Source organism: Mauremys mutica, chromosome 17, assembly GCF_020497125.1.
Source record: "Mauremys mutica isolate MM-2020 ecotype Southern chromosome 17, ASM2049712v1, whole genome shotgun sequence".
In the NCBI taxonomy this organism is placed as follows: Eukaryota; Metazoa; Chordata; order Testudines; family Geoemydidae; genus Mauremys; species Mauremys mutica.
This window is the reverse complement of record NC_059088.1, coordinates 16244230-16266765: the sequence shown is the minus strand read 5'-3', so window position 1 is coordinate 16266765 and position 22536 is coordinate 16244230. Positions and strand designations below refer to the sequence as shown.

General features: G+C 49.0%; 1 protein-coding gene across 1 annotated transcript in view; it reads left to right on the top strand.

Annotated features, from left to right (window-relative positions):
• Positions 1-21052, top strand: part of LOC123351479 (IgGFc-binding protein-like) — a 61508-nt gene extending 40456 nt beyond the window's left edge. The window contains exons 11-19 of the mRNA XM_044990865.1: positions 6600-7173; positions 8304-8902; positions 10877-11441; positions 12520-13115; positions 13330-13900; positions 14092-14291; positions 16023-16397; positions 18718-19004; positions 20675-21052. Coding sequence (XP_044846800.1) covers positions 6600-7173; positions 8304-8902; positions 10877-11441; positions 12520-13115; positions 13330-13900; positions 14092-14291; positions 16023-16397; positions 18718-19004; positions 20675-20684 — 3777 coding nt within the window. The 3' untranslated portion in view covers positions 20685-21052. The remainder of the gene's footprint in view (positions 1-6599; positions 7174-8303; positions 8903-10876; positions 11442-12519; positions 13116-13329; positions 13901-14091; positions 14292-16022; positions 16398-18717; positions 19005-20674) is intronic.
• The last annotated feature ends 1484 nt before the right edge of the window (positions 21053-22536 follow it).

Genomic DNA, 22536 nt, shown 5'->3' with positions numbered 1-22536 from the left:
CCCAGGAGTTCGGAACACTCTGGCGGATCACCTCAGCAGATCCTTCCTGTCTCACGAGTGGTCGATTCGTCTGGATGTTATCCATTCTGTTTTCCGGAAGTGGGGCTTTCCCCACATAGACCTCTTCGCTTCCCACAAGAACAGGAATTGCCAGACGTTCTGCTCCTTCCAAGGCCTCTCCCCGGGCTCGATCTCGGACACTTTTCTGATGCCGTGGACAAGCCAACTGCTTTACGCCTTTCCACCCTTCCCGCTGGTTCACAGGGTCCTACTAAAGCTCTGCAGGGACAGAGCCCACTTGATCATGATCGCTCCAGCATGGCCCAGGCAGCACTGGTACACCATGTTGCTCAACCTGTCGATAGCCAACACAATTCCCCTGCCTCTTCGCCCAGACCTCATAACTCAGGACCACGGCAGACTTCACCACCCAGACCTGCAGTCCCTTCACCTCACAGCATGGCTGCTGCGTGGTTAAGCCAGTCCGAGTTACGTTGCTCTGCCTCGGTACAACAAGTACTCCTGGGTAGTAGGAAACCTTCCACTCAATTAACATATCTGGCCAAGTGGAAGCGTGTCTCTTGCTGGTGCGAAAAGCATAGTGTTACTCTCACTGAGATCTCAATCCATTCCATCTTGGACTACCTCTGGACTCTCAAACAGCTGGGCCTAGCGGTATCTTCATTGAGGGTGCACTTGGCGGCCATCTCTACCTTCCACCCAGGGGAGAGTGGCCGCTCCGTATTCTCGCACCTTATGGTTTCTAGGTTCCTCAAGGACTTGGAGCACTTATACCCCCAAGTACGCCGCCCCGCCCCAACCTGGGACCTCAACCTGGTTCTAACCAGACTTATGACTGCCCTATTCGAGCCGCTAGCAACCTGCTCGCTGCTATACCTGTCCTGGAAGACAGTTTTCCTCATAGCCATTACATCGGCCAGACGAGTCTCCGAGCTTCGGGCTCTCACGGTGGACCCATCGTATACTGTGTTTCACAAGGACAAGGTGCAGTTGCAACCACATCCGGCCTTCCTCCCTAAAGTGGTATCGGCCTTTCATATCAACCAGGATATCTTCCTTCTGGTCTTCTTCCCTAAGCCACACTCATCACGACGGGAGCAACAATTGCACTCCCTGGACGTCCGTAGAGTGCTCGCATTTTATATAGAGCGGACAAAGCCCTTTTGTAAAAGGCCCCAACTCTTCATCGCGGTGGCAGACTGAATGAAGGACCTACCTGTCTCCTCCCAGAGGATTTCATCTTGGGTGACGTCATGCATCCGTACCTGCTATGACTTGGCTCATGTTCCATCGAGCCACCTCACCGCACATTCTACCAGGGCTCAGGCTTCTTCTGCTGCCTTCCTGGCTCACGTACCCATCCAGGAGATATATCGTGCAGCTACCTGGTCCTCGGTCCACACCTTTGCCTCACATTATGCACTGGTTCAACAGTCCAGAAATGATGCGGCCTTTGGCTCAACAGTTTTGCATTCTGCAACATCTCACTCCGACCCCACCACCTAGGTAAGGCTTGGGAATCACCTAATTGGAATCGATATGAGCAAGCACTCGAAGAAGAAAAGATGGTTACTCACCTTTGTAACTGTTGCCCTTCAAGATGTGTTGCTCATATCCATTCCAAACCCGCCCTCCTTCCCCACTGTCAGAGTAGCCGGTAAGAAGGAACTGAAGGGCCATTGGGTTGGCAGGGATATATATTCGGCGCCATGGTGGCACCACTCTAGGGGGTGACCCAGCCGACCCACCGAGTGTTGCTAGGGTAAAAATCTTCCGATGAACGTGCACGCGGTGCGCGCACACCTAATTGGAATGGATATGAGCAAAACATCTCGAAGAACAACAGTTACAAAGGTGAGTAACCGTCTTTTTCAGTTTTTTAATTTGAAATGATGTTTTGTTTCAAAGCTTCCTTTAATTTTATTTTTTTTCCAATTTCAGACATTTTAAAAAATGCTTGAAATCGGACTGAAACAGTTTGTTTGATCTGAAACAATTTTCTTTCCACTTTTCACCAAAAAAATTGATTTTTTTTTCAGTTCAAATGAAACAATTTTTTCCTAACTTTTTCATAATTACTAATCTATTATTTGCCCATCTCTAGAAAGAACTAATTTTTTTATTTATGTATTTATTATTCATTTCCTTCTTGTTCCGTTCATTGTACAGTGAGAAAATCTGCTCCATTTGAGGCTCAGATATATTTCTGCCCTTTTTTCCTCTATTTTCTGCATTTTCCTTTTTCTGATTCTCTTTTCCTGACCTGTCTGTGTGAATCTCCTTCATCCTTTTCTTTGTATCTCATTCTCTTAGCAACCCCTAATGCTCTACACAAGCTGCTTCTGCCCCAGTCCTTGCTCCAGTTGATCTGTTAAAATGACCAAGGTGTGATGGGATGCTTATCCCACACATAGAATCATTGAACCATAGAGTTAGAAGGGACCTCAAGCATCATCTAGTCTAACCCCCTGCCATGATGCCATGTTGTGTCTAAATCATCCAAGACAGAGGAAAACTTTTGAAAACTTCCTATGAAGGAGCCTCCACAACCTTTGCTAGGCAGTCTGTTCCATTGTTCTGCTCTTCTTTTGTTTAGGAAGTTTGTCCTGATTTAATCTAAATCTGCTCTGCTGTAATTTGAACCCATTGCCTCTTGTCCTACCCTCTATGGCAAGAACAACTTTTCTCCATCTCTTTTATGGCAGCCTTTCAAATATTTGAAGACCGTTATCTTATCCCTCTTTTGCAAACTAAACATACCCAGTTCCTTCAGTCTTTGCTCGTATGTAAACTTGCAAATCATTCATGGAGGTCACAGAAGTCATGGCTTCCATGACTTTCCATGACCTCCGTGAATTTTGCAGCACTTGTGCAGCTGATCCCAGCAGCTGGGGAAGCCCCGGGTCCAGCCGCACCGGGTGCTGCTCTGGCAGCCCCAGGCAGCTGGTCCCCAGGCCACCCCTGCCCGGATCAGCAGTGGTGGGGCTGCAGGCCATCACCCGCCCGGACCGGCAGTGGTGATGGGGCAGCCGTGGGCTGCCCCCCTCCTGGAGCGGCATCAGGCCAATGGGCTACCTCCCACACGGACCAGTGGTTGCAGCGGCCCTGGCCATCTTCCACCTGGAGCGGCCCCCTGCCAACCCCCACCTCCAGCGTCAGGGGGCTCTGGGCTGCCACTAGCTGCAGCAGGGCCTGGGCTGCCCCACCCCAGCTGAAACGTCGCCCCACACTGCCTCTCCCCCACCCAGCAGCAGTCTTGAGGAGCACCCCCCTCCCAGAAGGTAAGATTTAGTCACAGGTCAGGGGGCCGTGACTTTTTGTTTATTGCCCGTGACCTATCCATGACTTTTACTAAAAATACCCGTGACTAAAATGTAGCCTTACTCATCTGACTTGCATTCCATCGCTTTGGTCATCTTTGTCGCTCACCTCTGGATCCTTTCCAGTTTCTCTACTCCTTTCTCTACAGCAGTGACCAAAATTGGATGCAGGACTCCAGCTGAGGCCTAACCAGTGCCAAGTAGAGCGATACTGTCACCTCCCGTGACTTGCATGCTATGCCTCTGTTAATGCATTTGTACATGCCATGATTCACTGTTGCAAAAAAAAAGGCAAACATTCTCGGATGCATTAGCAGAAGTGTTGTAAGCAAGACACAAGAAGTAATTCTTAGGCCTTGTCTACACTGGCAAGTTACTGTGCAGTAAAGAAGCTTTCTGCGGTGTAACTCCCGAGGTGTACACACTGCCAAGGCACTTAGTGCACAGAAACACCTCACTTGCAGCATTGTAAAAAAACCACCTCGACGAGAGTCATAAGCCTTAAAGCACAGAGGCTCCAGCGCTGTATTGGCAGTGTAAACACATTACAGCGCAGAAAGCAATCGATTGGCCTCCAGAGGTGTCCCATAATCCCTCAAGTGGCTGCTCTGCTCATTGTTTTGAACTCAGCTGCCCTGGAGACATGCACCCCTCCCCTTTCAAAGCTCCGTTTCTGACAGCCCTTGCGTGCTGTGCCGATCTGCTCGGAGACACCAAGCAAACCATTGACATGGAATGCTCATGCTGTTGAACACAGAAGCCTCTGTGTGTGTGCGTGTGTGTGTGTGAGAGAGAGAGAGAGAGAGACAGACAGACAGACAGACAGACTGATTGCTGTGCAGAGAGCTGGGGAGGGAGGCGAACTTACAAGACAACATGCTGACACACTCTCTGTCCCCCAAAACACACTCTCTCATAGGCGCCAACTTTCCCCGGCGCCGATGGGTGCTCGCACCCCCCCGCCCCAACTCCGCCCCCTCCCTATCCCTATTGGACCCCTTCCCCAAATCTCCGTCCCGGCCCCGCCTCTTCCCCCAGCGCGCCGCGTTCCCCCTCCTCCCCCCTCCCTCCCAGCCACGTGAAATAGCTGTTTCGCAGCGCAAGCGCTGGGAGCTAGGGGGAAAAGGCAGGCACGCAGTGCACTCAGGGGAGGAGGCAGAGCGGAGGCAGAGGTGACCTGGGCAGGAGGGCAGGGAGCTGCCGGTGGGTGCTGTGCACCCACCGATTTTTCCCCGTGGGTGGTCCAGCCCCAGAGCACCCACAGAGTTGATGCCTGTGCTGTCTTTTCCTCCTCCATACACACACACACACACACACACACACTCTCTGTCACACACTCTGCCCCGCCCCCCTTCAGTTGAAAAGCAGCTGGCAATGTAGTAGGATGCCCATGGAGCAATGGGATTGGGAAACCTGCATCATGTGATGCTGTGCCTGCCCCATGAGGCATTGTAAACCCTTCCCAAAGCACCCTGCGGCCAGTTGCACAGTGGGATAGCTACCACAATGCACTGCTCTCTTTGCCGTTGCAAGAGCTGCTAATGTGGACGTGCTCCACCATCACAAGGAGCACAGTGTGGACACACAACAGCGGATTAATTCCAGCACTTTAATAAAAGTGGTATAACTTCTTGTGCAGAAATTTGCCAGTGTAGACATACCCTTACACTCTACTCTGCACTGATTAGGCCTCAACTGGAGTATTGTGTCTGTTCTCAGCACCACATTTCAGGAAAGATGTGGAAAATTGGAGAAAGTCCAGAGAAGAGCAACAAACATGATTAAAGGTCTAGAAAACAAGACCTGTGAGGAGAATACTGGGGGGGTGGGGGCAATGGTAACAGTTTTCAAGTACATAAAAGGCTGTTAGAAAGAGGAGGGAGATAAATTGTTCTCGTTAACATCTGAAGATAGGACAAGAAGCAATGGGTTTAAACAAGGGTGGTTTAGGTTGGACAATAGCAAAAAACTTCCTAATTGTCAGGGTGATTAAGTACCGGAATAAATTGCCTAGGGAGGTTATGGAATTTCCATCATTAGAGATTTTTAAGAGCAGGTTAGACCAACACCTGTCAGGGATGGTCTAGATAATACTTAGTCCTGCCATGAGTGCAAGTTATGGGATCAGATGACCTTCAAGGTCCCTTCTAGTCCTATGATTCTTTAATTCTATGTGAGGGAAGCACTTTTGCCACACAGGGATTAAATAGCTAGTATTGTCTCTGAAGTGTTATTCATGAGCTTTACAGTTGATGCTCTGATCTGCTTAGTAGGGGCAGTGGAGTTTACGCCACTGGGGGTCATCGTTTCAGGCTCTCTGCAGACTCAGGCAGATGTTGCCAAGCTAGTCACACTTGGGGAACATTTGGAAGGTTTTCCTTGCAGCCATGAAGGCCAAATTTTTTTTAAAACAAACAAACAAACAATTCAATAAATAAATAAATAAATAAATAAAAATTAAAGCTTAGATTCAGGAGATTCCCAATGTGTCATGTGGGCAATACAAATATATCAGCTGGGTTGTATATTAGACACCTCTAGATAATTAGATATTATAGATAGATACTGTGGGTGGGTAAATAATATAGCTAGATAATGTGGACAGAGAGATCAATGGTTAGATTGATGGATGGATGAATGGTTAGATTCTGTAGGTCAATAGATCAAAAGGTAGACATAGAGAATTCTGCAGATAGACAGCTACTGTAGGTAGGTATTGTAAATAGATAAGTACTGTATACAGAATTCTAAAAATGTAGGTCCAGAAAGCACCGCAAGAGGTCATCTAAGTGCATCTCTCAGCTAGACCATCCTTGACAGGTGTTTGTTGAACCTGTTCTTAACATATTCAAGCCAACTTGCATTGATTTCACTGGTTCTTCCTGAGTAAGGAATGGGTAAAAAGTGATGGCTATTAGTCAGAATGAACAGAGATGGTGTCTCTAGCCTCTGTTTGCCAGAAGCTGGGAATGGGCGACAGGAGATGGATCACTTGATGAGAACCTGTTCTGTTCATTCCGTCTGGGGCACCTGGCAATGGCCACTGTCGGAAGACAGGATACTGGGCTCGATGGACCTGGTCTGACCCAGTATGGCCGTTCTTATGTTCTTATGATGAAGGATTTGGCCCCCTTATTGTACATGCTACTGGTTTGAATGACAATGAGGTACAGTCGAAATGAGTGGTGAGGTGACATATTCAATGAGAACAAGTTAGGATGACAGAGCAATAACACCCCATCCTGTCCTTGTCTCTAGCTAAACGGCGTCATCACCAGTCTCCCAGTGACACTCTCAGACGGTAAAATCAGAGTGTACCAGAGCGGCTTCCGCGCCATCCTGCAGACAGACTTTGGTCTCCAGGTGGCATACAACTGGGACTGGCATCTGGTGATCACCCTCCCCAGCAGCTATTATGGGGCCACGTGTGGCCTATGTGGGAACTTCAACCAGAACCCTGAAGATGACATGACATCAGCCAGCGGCACCAGAGTCTCCTCCATCGTGGGCTGGGCTGCTAGTTGGAAAGTCCAAGACCAGGATCCTTTTTGCTGGGATTCCTGCCAAGAGAACTGCCTGACATGTGATGAGAGCACAAGGAAGCTGTACGGGGGCGACAGTCACTGTGGGTTGATCAGCAAAGCACCGAGAGGGCCCTTCAGAGAGTGTCACTCCAGAGTGAACTCCAGTGAGTTCTTTGATAGCTGCATCTATGACGTGTGTCTGAATAGGGGCGCTACGAGAATCTTGTGCCAGGCGCTGGAGGCCTATGCAGCAAGCTGCAGAGACCATGGGGTTACCGTCTATGACTGGAGGATGCCATCTGGCTGCGGTGAGTCTGACAGCTTGGTGTCCTTACTGGCACGGGCATGATTGGGCTAGTCAGTAGAGAAACCTGGACGTTTTTCATTCCTCCGGAGTTTTGAGGAAAAATGCCATTCTTGTCAAATTCAAAATTTTAGAAAAAAGTTCAGATTTTGACAAAATTTAATTTCAAGAAGTGTGAGACAAAGCGTTTCAGTAACATTTCAGAATGGAACATTTCAATTTTTCATTTTGAAACAACTGTTGTCAACAACATTAATTATTTTTAGATATATAAAACATTTTTAAAAAGTTTTATAAGATTGAAATCAGAAAGTAGTGTTTTGATTTTATCAAAATAAAACACTTCAATTTACTTGCAACAATGTCTGGGACAGGAATTTCATTTCCATTCCCTTTTGGAACAGAAGAAAATCCAAAATCTTGATATTTCCCATGAAATGGTAAATCTGGTTTCAGCTCAGTTCCAGTAGCCCATCTGTTCACTCCATCGGTGGAAAGGACGGTGAATGACCTGAGCATAGGGTTGTGAATGGCTGGGTTTCTTGGGCATAGGGATCAACGCTGACTCTGAGCACCACCTATTGAGCTCCCTACTCCGCTCCTTGCAGCACAACGCCCCCTAGTGTCACCCTTGAGAATTGGAGTCAGCACTGATTCCAAGGAGTGAGCATCCCCTACTGAGCCTTCCACCCCACTCCCTGAAGCACAGTGCCCACTAGTGCAACACTGGGGCATTGGAATCAGCATGGACTCAAGTGGAGAGCACCTCCTAATCAGATCCGTCTCCTTTGTTTGCAGAACAGCACCCCCTAGCTCCACACTGTGCCATTAAGGTCAGCACTAACTCAAGGGAAAGTACTCTTACCTAGCACTCCCTGCAGACCTAAGTGTTCTTTATACCCAAGCGCTGACCCTGATTGACTCATGGCCTGTGAGATTTGGCTGCAGACATATATGGCCTTTTGGTTCCTGAATGCAGAAGTTAATTCCATCGTCCTTTTCCTTTTGGCTGTTTCATGCAGGGTGGATAACGCACTGCGTGTAAGAATTTGTCTGTAGATCTCACTGCGTCTAGGCAGGTTGTTTCATTTATTTCCTGTATTTTTAAATCTCCCCTTTCCAACCCTGTCCCAGCCCTGCCCTGCCCTGAGAACAGCCACTACGAGGCCTGTGGAAACGCCTGCCCAGCCAGCTGCTCTGACCGAACTGCCCCCTCCTCCTGCCGGGAGCCCTGCGTGGAGACCTGCCAGTGTAATGATGGTTACGTCCTCAGCACTGACAAGTGCATCCCCCTGGCGAGCTGTGGCTGTGACTACAAAGGCCGCTACTACAAACCCAGTGAGGAGTTCTGGGCCGATGAGAACTGCCAGTCTCGGTGCAGGTGTGACCCCAGCCTGGGCACAGTGGTTTGCAGGAAGACCAGTTGCAAGGCCAAAGAAAGATGCTCCATGGTCAATGGGATCCGTGGCTGCCATGCGATCAGCTACTCCACCTGCATAGGTACTGGAGACCCTCACTACACCACCTTTGATGGGAAAAAGTATGATTTTATGGGCACCTGCATCTACCAGTTTGCGGCTCTCTGCTCCGAGGACCCCACACTCACCCCGTTCAATGTCAAAGTGGAGAACAACAACCGAGGCAGCAAGGCCGTGTCCTTCACCAAAACAGTGACCTTAGAGGTCTACAACGTGACCATCAGCTTGAGCCAGGAACATCCACGCAAGATCCAGGTAGGGATGCAGGATCACTGGGGAACACAGGAAGTCATTTCAGTGATCTCTTGTCTGGGCTCTTTGTTGTCTTCTTAGCTCTGTGAGAGAGTGGGGTCTAGTGGTTGGAGCAGGGGGGTGGGAACCAGGACTCCTGGATTCCATCCTTGGCTCTGTGAGGGAAGTGGGGTCCAGTGGTTGGAGCAGGGGGGGCTGGGAGCCAGGACTCCTAGGTTCTATCACAGCTGTGGGGGCTAGTGGGTTTGAGCAGACGGTGCTAAGAACTAAAGCTACAGCATTCTACTCCAGGGAAGTGGTTTGTGCTGGGATTCAGACATTTAGGATTAATCCTCTCTCTGCCCCTGACCATCTTAATAACCTAGGGCAAGTCGCTTCCTACCTTTGTACCTCTATGAGCAGGTCTACATTTAAAACACTGCACCGATGCAGCTGCACCGCTGTAGCGCTTCTATGTTGATGGGAGAGCTTCTCCTGTCAGCGTAGTTATTCCAGCTCCCCAAGAGGCAGTGGCTATGTTGACAGGAGAAGTCCTCCCATTGACATAGCATGGGAGTTATGTCAATAACTCTACGTAGTTATGTCAATAACTCAACTACGGAGTAACGTAGTTATACCGATGTAAGATTACAGGGTAGACCTGGCCTATTTCCCCAATTCTCAAGAGGGTAATAAGATCTCTTCACGTCACAAGGCAGTTTTGAGTAGAGCTGTGCAAATAACTGGTTCTTTGATACACTGCCAGTTCTGAAAATATTGACAAAAATTCTGTTCCACCTGAAAGGAAACTTTTTGTTTTGTTTCTGGGCAATAAAAAGCCAAGGAAATGATTGGCTAGGTTCATGCAGTCACCAGCGGTGCTAATGACTCCCTTTAGGCCAGTGGGTGAGCACTCATCTGGGATGTGGAAGACCTGGATTCCATTCCTCCTTCTGTCTGATGGGGAGAAGGAATTTGAATTTGCTGGAGAGTTCCCTAGCTACTGGACTATGGGATATTCTGGGGCAGGGCTATGCTTAAAATTTAGATCAATTTAAGCTATATCTTACAGGGGTGTGAAAAATCCCCGCCCCCCCAGCACTGTAGTTAAGCCAATCTAACCCCTGGTGTAGACACAGCTAGGTTGAGAGAAGAATTCTTCCATCAACGTAGCTATCACTGCTCAGGGAGCTGGATTACCTACCTCCATTGGAAAAACCCCTTCCATCAACATAGGACATGTCTGGACCTTGACACGTCAGCAGCACATAGCGCCCGTAGTGTAGATATGCCCTCAGCCTCTCCTCTTGAAGCTGTTCCACTTTATATAAAATACATGACTAGTCCCTGGCCCAGAGAGCAAGAATAAGAATGATTCTATACCCAGCTGTTAAGCACTCAGCTGGGGCAGGAGGAGACCCACATTCAAATTCCTGCTCCATTGACTAGTTAGTTATACAAAGTAGAACAGCTTCAACAGTAGGTACTAACTGTGAGACCAAAGTTCAATCCTGCTCCGTGTCAGGCAGTGGTAGGAATTGAACCCAGGTCTGCCACATCCCGAGTGAGTGTTCTAATGACTGGGCTAAAGGTTATAAAGGAAACTGCTCCTGCATATGGCCCCTTGTGCATCCGGCCTGAATTTTTTTCCCCACCACAACTGTCCCTCCAATTTTTATCAAATATAGAAATCGTTTCTGGTCAACGAAAACTGAATTTATGAGCAAGTACATTATTTGTGTGAGATTTTTCACCCAGCTCTAGTCTTTAATGCTTCAACTACGTAGCACTCCTTGGATAGAAGGAGCTTTAGAAAAGGAAAGGGCTATAGTAGGGGGCAATGGGATGAAATATTAATGCACTGGGTTACCCTCCACCCAATTCAGAAATATACATTCTGGAGCCAGACCATCCATGGCTGCTCCGTGGAAATGGAATTATTTTCATATTGAGTGCACTGAGTGAAATCCTTGACAATCTCTACTGTATGTTTTCCAGGTCAATGGTGTCTTTGTGGCCCTGCCCTTCTCCCATCAGCACAAGTTCAAGGCCTACATCAGTGGAGTCCATGGCTTTATCCAGACTAATTTCGACCTGAGAGTGAGCTTTGACTGGTACAGGTACGCCAGGGTCATCATACCCAATACGTATGCCAACGCAGTCTGCGGTCTCTGTGGCAATGCCAATCAGGACCCCAGCGATGATCTGACCATGAAGAATGGAACTCAGACATCTGATGAGATTCAGTTCGCCGACAGCTGGAAGCTTGGTGACATCCCAGGGTGCTCGTCTAGCTGCACTGGGGACTGCTCATTCTGCAGCGAGGCTCAGAAACAAACTTACAAGGGAGACCAGTACTGTGGAGTCCTCACCCAACAGAACGAGACATTCAGACAGTGCCACGGGGCCATCGACCCAGCTCCCTTCTTTGATGATTGTGTCTTTGACACCTGCCAGTACAAGGGTCATCGTGACACTCTGTGCAGCGCAATCAGTGCCTATGTGACAGCCTGCCAGGCCAGGGGCATCCGGATAGGGCAGTGGAGATCGGCCTCATTCTGCAGTAAGTGTCGCCTGTGGGACCCTGCTTTAGGGACTGGCTACTTCACATGTGCACCAGTGCCCTCTGCAGGGTGGGGTCAGAATTGTTCACCCACCCAGTTCTGAGTTTTAATTTACAGTGTGCGATATCTTTGTTACAGATTCTAGACCTAGACATTTCCAACATGCAATTCAAATTTTTGTCCCTGAAATATTTTTTTCATTCTGTCATGTTACTTAATGTCTAGATTGTAAACTTTCTCTTAGAGCTCATCTTTTCTGGTCCTGGTGTTTTCATGGCTTGTCTACATTTACAGAGCTGCAGCTTCACAGATGCAGCTGTGCCGCTGTAGCACTTAGTGAAGACACAGCCTGTGCCAACAGGAGAGCTTCTCCCATTGGCGTAGTTAATCCACCTCCTTGATAGATGGACAAGCCCTCCTGTCGCCATAGCACTGTCCACACCAGGAGTTCGGTCAGTATAACTGTGTGGGTGTGGATTTTCCACATCCCTGAGTGATGTACTTATACTGACATAAGTCTGTAGTGTAGACCAAGCCTTATACTTTGCCTTTCCAAAGTAAATTGAATGAATACTTTGGCATTTAGAGAAGTAGAAACATTTTATAACATTCATTAAGTCTTGTAAGTCACTGTGAGATAGGTAAGTATTGTTTTCCCCATTTGATTGGCTGGGAAAATTAGGAAAAGAGCTGGCAAATTATTTGGCCAAAGGTGTCCTCCATAAATAGGTGGCAGAGCTAGGAAAAGAACCCAGGAGTTCTGAGCCCTCCTGCTTGCAACATAATGCATGAATGCAGACTCCCACTATTCTAGTCAAGAGGTGACCCCTTATCCAACAGATGGGAATAGAACCCAAGAGTCTTGATGGCCACTCCCCTAATTTAATCACTAGACTATACTTTTCCCAGAGATGAAACTAGGACCAGGAGTCCTGATTCCCAGTCCCCTGCTCTAACCATATCCTAAGGGATGTGAAAAGAAAGAGACTTTCAACAACATTGACTAAGATGACCTGTTAGTTCAACCACATTTCTCCGCTCACAGAAATTCAAATTCTCTTTGATCTTTTTCTTCAGGACTGACCTGCCCCCTTAACTCTCACTACGAACTCTGTGGAATCAGCTGCCCTTCCAACTGCAACAACCTGTGGGCTCTAGATCGGTGTGAGGAGCCCTGTGCCGAAGGGTGTTTCTGTGATGCTGGATTCACCCTGAGTGGTGACAAGTGCATCCCCGTCACGCAGTGTGGTTGTGTTCACCAGGCCATGTATTACAAGAAGGGAGAGGAGTTCTACCCCAGCGCCTCCTGCCAGGAACGCTGCCTGTGCAAAGACAATGGGATCGTTGCATGCCAGGAGGCCTCCTGTGGAGCCAATGAGGAGTGCAGGGTGAAGAACGGAGTCCTGGGCTGCCATGCCACAGGATATGGAACATGCGTCACATCCAGCGGACCTCACTACATCTCCTTTGACGGACGGGCCTTTGACTTCCAGGGCTCCTGCACTTACACCTTAGCCAAGGTGTGCAGCAGAGACTCTGGACTGGGAAACTTCTCCGTGGTGGTGGAGAATGAGAGCCCTGGCAGTGGCCACATGGCTGTGACAAGGACGGTGGTGGTGTCCCTGCATGATTACACCATCACCATAGAGAAGGGGAGGAAGTGGACGGTTGTGGTAAGTCCCTGTTTGCGATTAGTCTTACATAGCTGTGTGTGTGTGTGTGTGTGTGTGTGTGTGTGTGTGTGTGTGTGTGTGTGTGTGTGTGTGTGTGTGTGTGTGTGTGTGTGTGTGTGTGTGTGTGTGTGTGTGTGTGTGTGTGTGTGTGTAACCAGGACACCACTGCTGAGTCTCCACCAGTGATGGGTGAATTTCCCTCTCATTGGCACAGGTGGGTGGTGAGTTCTACACCCTACCGCTGACTATGGACAATGGGAAACTTTGGATCAACCAAGAGGGGAACAACATCATTGTCCAGTCAGCCTCTGGCCTTGAAGTCTTTTACGACACTGCCTCCAACCTCCTACTGTCCGTCCCCAGCACTTATAAGGGACATGTGTGCGGCTTGTGTGGCAACTTTAACGATGACAAGAACGATGATTTCCTACTGCCCGGTGTGAAGAGTACCCAGAGTGTGGATGAATTTGTTGCCTTCTGGAAGGTGCCTGTTGAGGATGCCATATGCTCTGATGGCTGTGGTGAGAAGTGCCCCATCTGTGATGCAGCCCAGACAGCGCCGTACCAGACTGAGAGCTCCTGTGGGCTGATCACAGCCAACTTGGGTCCCTTTAGAGACTGTCACTCAATAGTCAGTCCTGTTGAGTATTTCAACCACTGTCTCTATGACATGTGTGCCACCAACGGAAGGGGAGAGACCCTCTGCCAGAGCCTGCAGGCCTATGTGGCCACGTGCCAGGCAGCTGGGGCCAAGATCGAGACCTGGAGAACTGCCTCCTTCTGCCGTAAGTCAATAGGACAATCTACAATCTGTACTTCATTAACCCATAGCTGCTGTGGTTCTTGTGCTATCCAACCTCCACAATGCCTCTCAGACTTCTAGGCTAAGTAGGAGCTTCTGTTTATTTAAGTGGGAGACCTCAGCTTAACTTGGCTTTCTGTCTGTGATGGTCGTAATTTACTTCTGTCCTTCCAGCCCTTGCCTGCCCGGCTAACAGCCACTATGAGCTGTGTACCAGATCCTGCGATTTCACCTGTGCCAGCTTGTTTGCCCCTGCCCAGTGCACCGGGAAGTGCTTTGAAGGCTGCTGGTGTGATCCAGAATATGTGTCCGATGGGGAGGCATGCGTCTCCATGGACAGGTGTGGCTGTGTGCACAATGGACGCTACATCAAGGTGGGTGCTGGGTTATTGGTCCGTCTGTTCTCCCAGATTCTGCCATTCTCCTCTGGCAATGGGATTCCCAATGGGGGTTAGAGTGACTATATAATGGCATGTCCTGTATCCTACTATGAGGCTATACCTAAAACTTAAAGCCAAATCTTGCCCTCAGGGTCAGCCGTGTGACTTCCACTGCAGTCAATGGCAGCTGTGCATACAAAAAGTGGGGCCCACCATTTCTATTAAAGGGATCATAGAATCATAGAAGATCAGGGTTGGATGAGACCTCAAGAGGTCATCTAGTCCAACCCCTTGCTCAAAGCAGGACCAAATCCAACTAAATCATCCCAGCCAGGGCTTTGTCAAGCCAGGCCTTAAAAACCTCTAAGGAAGGAGATTCCACAACCTCCCTAGGGAACCCATTCCAGTGCTTCACCACCCTCCTAGTGAAATAGTTTTTTCCTAATATCCAACGTAGACCTCCCGCACTGCAACTTGAGACCATTGCTTCTTGTTCTGCCATCTGCCACCACTGAGAACAGTGATGGTCTTCTATATTCCAGAACAGGCCTTTGGAATAACCAAAGCAAAGGCTGCTCCCAGAAGATCTTTTCCCAGCTTTACACTGAGGTCAGAGTATCCCATGGGGGTGTCAGGTCTTTGAGAGTTTAATTGGTTCTGTGTAATTGCCCCTGCAGGGCAGACTTGAGCAAAGATGCTCACAGTTTATGGACCTCACTAAGCAGCCTCGGTGGCTTGATCTAAGGAACTGACCAGTAACCTGGGATATAACGTGATTCCCAGAAAGTGCTGAGCATGGGCTCAGATCAGACAGGTATCCAGATAGCCAGGTATTGAGATGAAGCTTGTTTGCAGGAGATTGTAAAACAGAGTTGGAAGGAAATACCATGAGGGAATGAAACTGTCCAGCACGTTGGAGACTGGGCAAGTGTAAAGTAGGGAAACGGGTCTTTCCCCTCCAGGGGGTTTAACTCTGATCCAGACCCAGGCTAGGAGGACTGGCTGGCTTAGGGGGACAGGGGATGGCACACAGGGCCTCGCTCTTCTAGGGGTGCCAGCTCTGAGCCAGCCCCAGGTCAGAGGGACTGCCTGGCTTAGTGGGTTGGGGAAATGGGACACAGGGCCTTTCTTCTTCTAGGGGCATCTGACTCTGATCCAGCCCAGGGTGGGGGGATTGGTTGGCTTAGGTGGATGGGGAATGAGAGATGGGGCCTGTCCCCTTCAGGGGACCAGCTCTGATCCAGCCTTAGTTCAGGGGGGCAGCAAGTGAAATATGAGGCTCTTCCCCTCCAGTCTGGCTCCTGGGAAACAAGAGCATCGACTGTGTGTAAAGAAAAGTGTTGGTGGGACTAAGCCTAATTTCTGGTCAGCAAATCTGCCTTTCACATGAAAATCAGCACTGCAGCTGCCCCCCTTGTTGTCAGCCCTTGGGCAGGGGATGTTGCTAGGTGTTGGGGCTTGGTGTTATTAGACCTCAGTGTGGAGACCGGTCAATCCCACACCTTGCTTTCTTCATCTCTGCTGTATCCACCTGCTCTTTCTCTCTGTGATCAGCCTTGCTGAGCTATTGCTTCTGGAAGGTCTTTGACATCTTCTCTCCGTTGATCCTCTCATGGCGGGGCTTTCCCATAGCTCTATATATTGCTGCTTCCAGTCCCTCCTGCCGAGGTGTGATTCCTTTTGCATTCACTTAACAAAGTTGTTTGTCTGGATATTTCCCTGAAGGCCGGGGAGAGCTTTGTCTCCAGCAACTGTTCCGAGAAATGCACTTGCCACGCTTCAGGCGAGGTCATCTGTGAAGAAACAAACTGTTCCGAAGAGGAGAAATGCATGCTCAGGAATGGGGTGCGCAGCTGCGTGAAGCAGGTGGGCCGGTGCACACTGGCCCAAGGAATATGGTTCACCTCCTTTGATGGTGTCAAGAGGGAAGTCCTCCTTGATGGGCCCTACGAGGTGTCTTCCCTCTGTGAAGGGGTCGACCTCCCCTGGTTCCGGATGGTGGTCAGTGTGTTCAGAGAAGGTGGCGTGGCCGTTCCTGATGGCATCTCCGTTTTCTTCGAGGAGGATCTGATCCATGTCAATAAGAAAAAGGAGATTTGGGTAAGAGGAGGCTGGGTTAGCACACCCTAAACCAAGGGGGAGGGGGTGAGTCACTGTTAAGATCCCTTCTTTATTGAAGGGAAGTGATCTGCCCAAAGTCATATGGTGAGTCAATGACTGAGTTGGGAATAGAGTGCAGGATTCCTGTTAGGACCCTGCTCTAACCTCTAGACCCAGGGATAGAACCCAGGAGTCCTGGCTCCCAGCTCACTCCCATTAGACCCTACTTCTCTCTCAGAGCCACAGATCAAGCCAAACTCCCAGCCCCCCACTCAAACCCACTAGACCCTATTCCCTTCCAAGAGCAAGAACCCAGGAGTCCTGGCTCCCAGCTCACTCCTCCTGTAATCCACTAGACCCCACTCCTCTCCCAGTGGTGGGACTAAAACCCATGCATTCTGAATTTTAGCCTACTCATCTAGCCAGTGAATTAAGCACCACACAGAGCTGGGAGACCCTAACCTCCTCCTCTAATGGTGAGTTTGCACTGCCACTAATAGCAAGGCTGTTCCCGACATGCCAGCAGTCTCACCTGCAGTAGCTGTAGGAAGCTGTGGTGAGCAAAAGACCGTCACCAGGGTATTTAACCACATGACCACTGGGATGAATGTTAACAGAATGTTGACACTCACCTTTGTAAACCGTGTGAGATCTGTGGATCAGGACGATGATGATTTGAGTAGATCTAGTCCTGGTCTCAGCCAGAAACAAGGATGAAAAATGCATATCTGTGTTATGGGCAGGATTTTTGACAAATCATTTTTTGGACAAAAGATGCCTGTTCATTGAACCCAAAACTTTTTGTGAAACAAGCTTGGGTTTGACAAAGCTCCTAAGTGGAAAAAAACTCAGAAAAAGGAGTTCCCAGATGCTTAAAATGAAACATTTCAATGGTTTTCCATTTCAGAATAACTTTGTATTTCAAATTTTAAACGAATTAGTCTAAAAACAAAGTTAAAAGGAAAAAGTCAAAATAGAAACGACACAACTTTACTGAAATGGAACATTTTAATTGGCCTGAAACAAACAAACAAAAAAATTCAGATTTTTGGTTCGCAAAGTTTTTGAAGACTTCCCATACTGATTCAGGATGAGAAAAAATTTCAAACTCTCAAAAACTTGTGGCAATACTGGAAAACCATTCCACCCCCCTCCAGCTCTAATCTGTGTATTTACAGACTTTAAAACAAACCTGCTTTGAGTTTGGTTCTAATGACTGAAGAAATATGTTCCGAGGGAGCTTTATATTCTCTGTACCAGTTATTATTATTATTTCTGTTAAAGTAGGGGGGTGAGAAACTGGAAATCAGGACACCCAAGTATGGCAGCATAACGGGGCCCCAACTGTGATCAGGGCCCCATTGTGCCGGGCACTGCCCAGACACAGCGAGAGACAGTCCCTGCCCCCCTGAGATCAGGGCCCCATTGTGCCGGGCACTGCCCAGACACAGCGAGAGACAGTCCCTGCTCCCCTGAGATCAGGGCCCCATTGTGCCGGGCACTGCCCAGACACAGCGAGAGACAGTCCCTGCCCCCCTGAGATCAGGAGCCCATTGTGCCGGGCGCTGCCCAGACACAGAAAGAGACAGTCCCTGCTCCCCTGAGATCAGTGTCTCTATCACACAGAGCATACAACTAAATAGACACAAAGGGAGATAAAGGATACATGGACCAACACCACACAGGAAGTCAGTAAGAGAGCCATGCACAGAACACAGGTTTCCTGAGAACCAGTCGAATAGTTGTTCTGGGCTGGATCTCTCTGCCTCAGTTGAGTGATGGACCCAATTTACTGCCCTTCGCAGTCAATATGATTAGATCTGACCCACATTTCTTCTTACTGAAAATAAAGCATTCGGCTGTAAGCTCGTTGGGGTGAAGACTGTGCTTTTGGTCTGTGTTTGACAGCCCTTGGCACAAAGAGGTCCTGAACCACCCCTGGGATTCCGGGTGCTGTTGCAATAGAAACAATGCCACTAATTACGGAAACGTGAGCTAACGAAGACCATGTTAGGGTCAGAAAAAAGGAGAGATGACTTCCTTAGTCACACCATGCAATGAGGAGAAGAAGAATGGGAAAGAGATAGGCTCATCTCCCAAAGTGGAGGGGCAGATCCTGCTCCCAGTTACATCAGTCTCAATCCAGAGTTACTCCCCTGACTGCAATGGATTTACTCAGGTTTTACACTTGTTTGAGAGCAAAATCTGACCCAGCGATTCCAGACGCCATTGCCTTGTACTGGGGTCCATAGCCTAGCTCTGTCTCACTCCCTCCCATGGCGCCCAGGTTTTCTCTGACCTCCTTGTCTGTGCCTTCCAGGTGAGAGGGTACCAAAGGCAGCTCCCAGTGAATGTATCCGAAACCTTGTCTGTCAGTGAGTCTCAGGGCACCATCATGATTGTCCAGGGCTCTAGAATAAAGATTCTGTTCAGCCCGAGCGGGGAGGTGACGGTGACAGTCAACGAGAGCCTGGCTAACAAGCTGTGTGCACCTTGTGGGAACTTCAATGGCGACATCTCCGACGACCTGCGGCTGCCCAGCGGGCAGGTTTTGGGGAACATCACGGACGTGTTTGAAGCTTGGAGGGCACGAGAACTCTCAAGAGGGTAAGTGGCTCTTCAGAGGGCTGCTTATAGACAGCCTGGCTATTCACTCTCCACAGGTGTGATCATGTGGTTGGCTTGGTTCATAGATTCCATACATTCCAAGGCCAAGAGGAGCCATTGTGATCATCTAGTCCTGCCACCTGTGTAACACAGGCCAGAGACCTGCCTTGAAAGAATTCCTGTTAGAGCAGATCTTTTAGAAAACCATCCAGGCTTGTTAACAGAATGTTCAGTGCTTGGAGGATCCACTAATGATTTTTGGATGAAAAAAGTCAAAAATGTTCAAGGAAAGCTGATGCTCTCCTTGAAAATGATCATTTAAAGTGAAAACTTTGTTGGTTGTCTGTTGGCACGACAGCTTTGACGGCAAAATTTCAACCAGCCCTACAAAATTGCAGTTCCTCCCATTGGCCCTGTAGATCCAATGCGGCCCTGAAAGAGTGAGATGGTCCTGTTCTTGTTCTAACCACTCGTGCCTGTGCAACCCCCCTGTATCCAATAGGGTTGAACTGGTTCCCCGACGGTGAAGCCAGCCTTGATGAACCTGTACTGCTGGTGTAACCCACACACCTCTTGGGTGTGGTGCTCTATCCCATCTAGTGGCACCAAAACCACTTAGAGAGAGATTAATGAGTCTGCTCTACAGCCTTAGCTAAGGGCCATATGGCTTTTAACTAATGCAGTAGAAGCTCATGCACTAAACTCCAGAGATCCCAGGTTTGATCCAGCCCACTGAGGACAGGGGTCTGTCGGTGTTATGCTGGCATTGGTGCCCAAGAAGGAAAGACCCCAGATTGACTCTTAGGGTATGTCTACACTGCAATCAGGTGTTATTGCAGCTCGTTTACGTGTACCTGAGCTGGCTTGGATTGACTTAGCTTGCTAAAAATGGCAGTGACTGTAAAAATAGCCTGGACTAACTGCTCGAGCACCTATCTAGGGTCAGAGACAGGCTAGTGGTCAGACAGCTAGCCGGTGCCACCATCCTGATCAAAACTAGCTCAGATAGCCCTACCCATGCTGCAGTCACCTCTCCCAATTGCAGTGTAGACGTACCCTTGAATCCCAGAAGGAACTTTCAGGGCTGGCAACTAGGAACCCCCCGCCCCCACTTAGCACCTGTGATATGGAAACTACTGGCCATGGCTACCTGCAGTGCCACTTTTGTTGGCATAAAGACAATGGCTCTGATTCTGGTCTGCGCCTCCTTTGCTCTGCTTCTGCTTCAGCCCCTGGCATATATTAGAGAAGCCACGGGCTGCTTTGGTTTATAACAGGGCTGCTTCACAGCCTGGATCAGCCCAGAATTGCTGCAGGGCCACAGACTGTGAAAACTACCCCTCTCGCCCCATCCCTGGGATGACCTATACTCTGGGGCTTATGAGGTGGACAGCACAGGTCTGCCCCTGCCAGCCCTACACTGCTCCTTCCCTGGGGCAATTCTTCTTGTGTCACCTTTATGGCCCCAGAGCAAGGTGCGGGGCTGGGGCAGATGCTCTCAGTCATTGTAAGGACTCTGGGGTTCTCGATGACCCTGGATTTCATTCCTGTTTGCTGGAGGGAGCCTCATCAAATATTTTGAGGTGGTTGGATGCAAAGTGCTGTCAATCTTAATCCACTCTGTGACCCAGCAGGAGGGACTAATTTTTGTCTTTCTCTTTCTCTCCTAGTGATCTTTAAAAGCCACCTGAGCTGCGGTGGATCCCACCCCATTTCCCTTCCCTGCATTGGACTGGGCTGGCCAGTTACTCCGTAACAGGTCATAGCTTAGCACACAAACGTGTGTTCCTTCACGTAGGGTGCTCCAGGGATGAGCACCTGTGAACTCATTGCAGATGAGTTCAGTGGTGCCGGGTGCATGACGGAAAATCTCATCTGGACTTGTCAATAGAGACGTTTGCAAAGGTGTGTCTGAAGCAGCTGGCTCTGGCATGCCTCGGGAACTGGCTTTCGTGTTCCGCTTGGATCTGACTGTGCTAAGGTCCCTTCACACCACCCTTTAAGGCCTCTTTATGCTGCCAAAGTGGAATAAAGGAGCCTCAGCATAATGCGACTCAGGCTATTTGTCTCCCTTCTCAGCACTAGAGTGGTGTAAAGAGGGCTGGGGAATTGGGAATCCGGGCCTAGGCCTGCTGCTGATACACTGCAGGGACTATGGGCGAAGGTGCCTAACCACAATCTCCCTCTACGTCAGCACTGTGTGATAGGCGATGCCTTTCCTAACCTGCTCTTCCCCCGAGACCCACACGCGGGTCATGCCCACAAATCATCCCCATCCCCTCTGGCTTTCCTCACCAGGGAATTATCAGCACCGTCACAGAAAGGTCAGCCCACGCCTTCTGATCGCTCGCCAGGAGGCTAACTGGGTGCTTCTTTACACCGGCATAATTCCAGGGTCACTCCTGATTTACACAGCAGCGAGGAGAGGAGAATCAGGCCAATTTTCCCCATGAAGGAAGATAAGGGGAAGTCTTAGTTGTTACCCATAGAAGAAGCAGCCAGTTCACAAATTCAGCTCAATCTCTTGTCCAAGGTGGTATCAGCTTGTGGAGCTATTGTGGGCTTTTGTTCATGTTTAGGGATAATCTCCTGCTATATCTCCTTCAAAGATGCAGCAGTACGCTCTCCAGTCTGCTAAGTCCACCTTGTGCTATGTGGCTGGCCGGAGATAGCTAGTGGAGAACTCTCCCAGTCCAAGGGACCTATCCATGGGCAAATATCTAGCTACACCACTTCCTCCTCCAGCCACCCCAGCCCTAACATAAGGGTAAGGGAGGCTGGGCAAGGAGGTGGCATTGTGTGCGTGGGCCACCGAGGGGAGCAGGTATGACAGGACCGAGCTCCACCGTCGGATGAACTGTATAGTGTGTTTGAGGAATGTTGGCAATAAATACTAGAAACCCAGGGATGTGGAGGAACTAAAGAATGTGATCTTACTCACAATCACATGCTACACACGAAGAATTGCCAAGCTGGATCTGATCAATGGTCCATCCAGTCTGATATCCCAGTCTCTGCCACCCTGGATGCAATCAATGGTCCATCTAACCTTATATTTAGAACTGATTGGAATTTTTTTCCCTCCTGCAAACAATTGTAATGAAAATGAAGGGAAAAAATACATTTAATTCTCAGTGGAGAATTTAAACTTTAAATTGGAAAAACCCACTGAAAAACATTATGGTTTTTGGTGTTTTTTTCCACAGAAAGTCAGAGTTTTCTGCAGAAAGGGGACACTTTCCATGAAAAATGTCATTTAGTTGCAAACCCATTTTTCATGGATTCACCAAGGGCACATCATGCCTGACTAACCTAATTGCCTTCTATGATGAGATAACTGGCTCTGTGGATGAGGGGAAAGCAGTGGACGTATTATTCCTTGACTTTAGCAAAGCCTTTGATACGGTCTCCCACAGTATTCTTGCCAGCAAGTTAAAGAAATATGGGCTGGATGAAGGGACTATAAGGTGGATAGAAAGCTGGCTAGATCGTTGGGCTCAACGGGAAGTGATCATTGGCTCCATATCTAGTT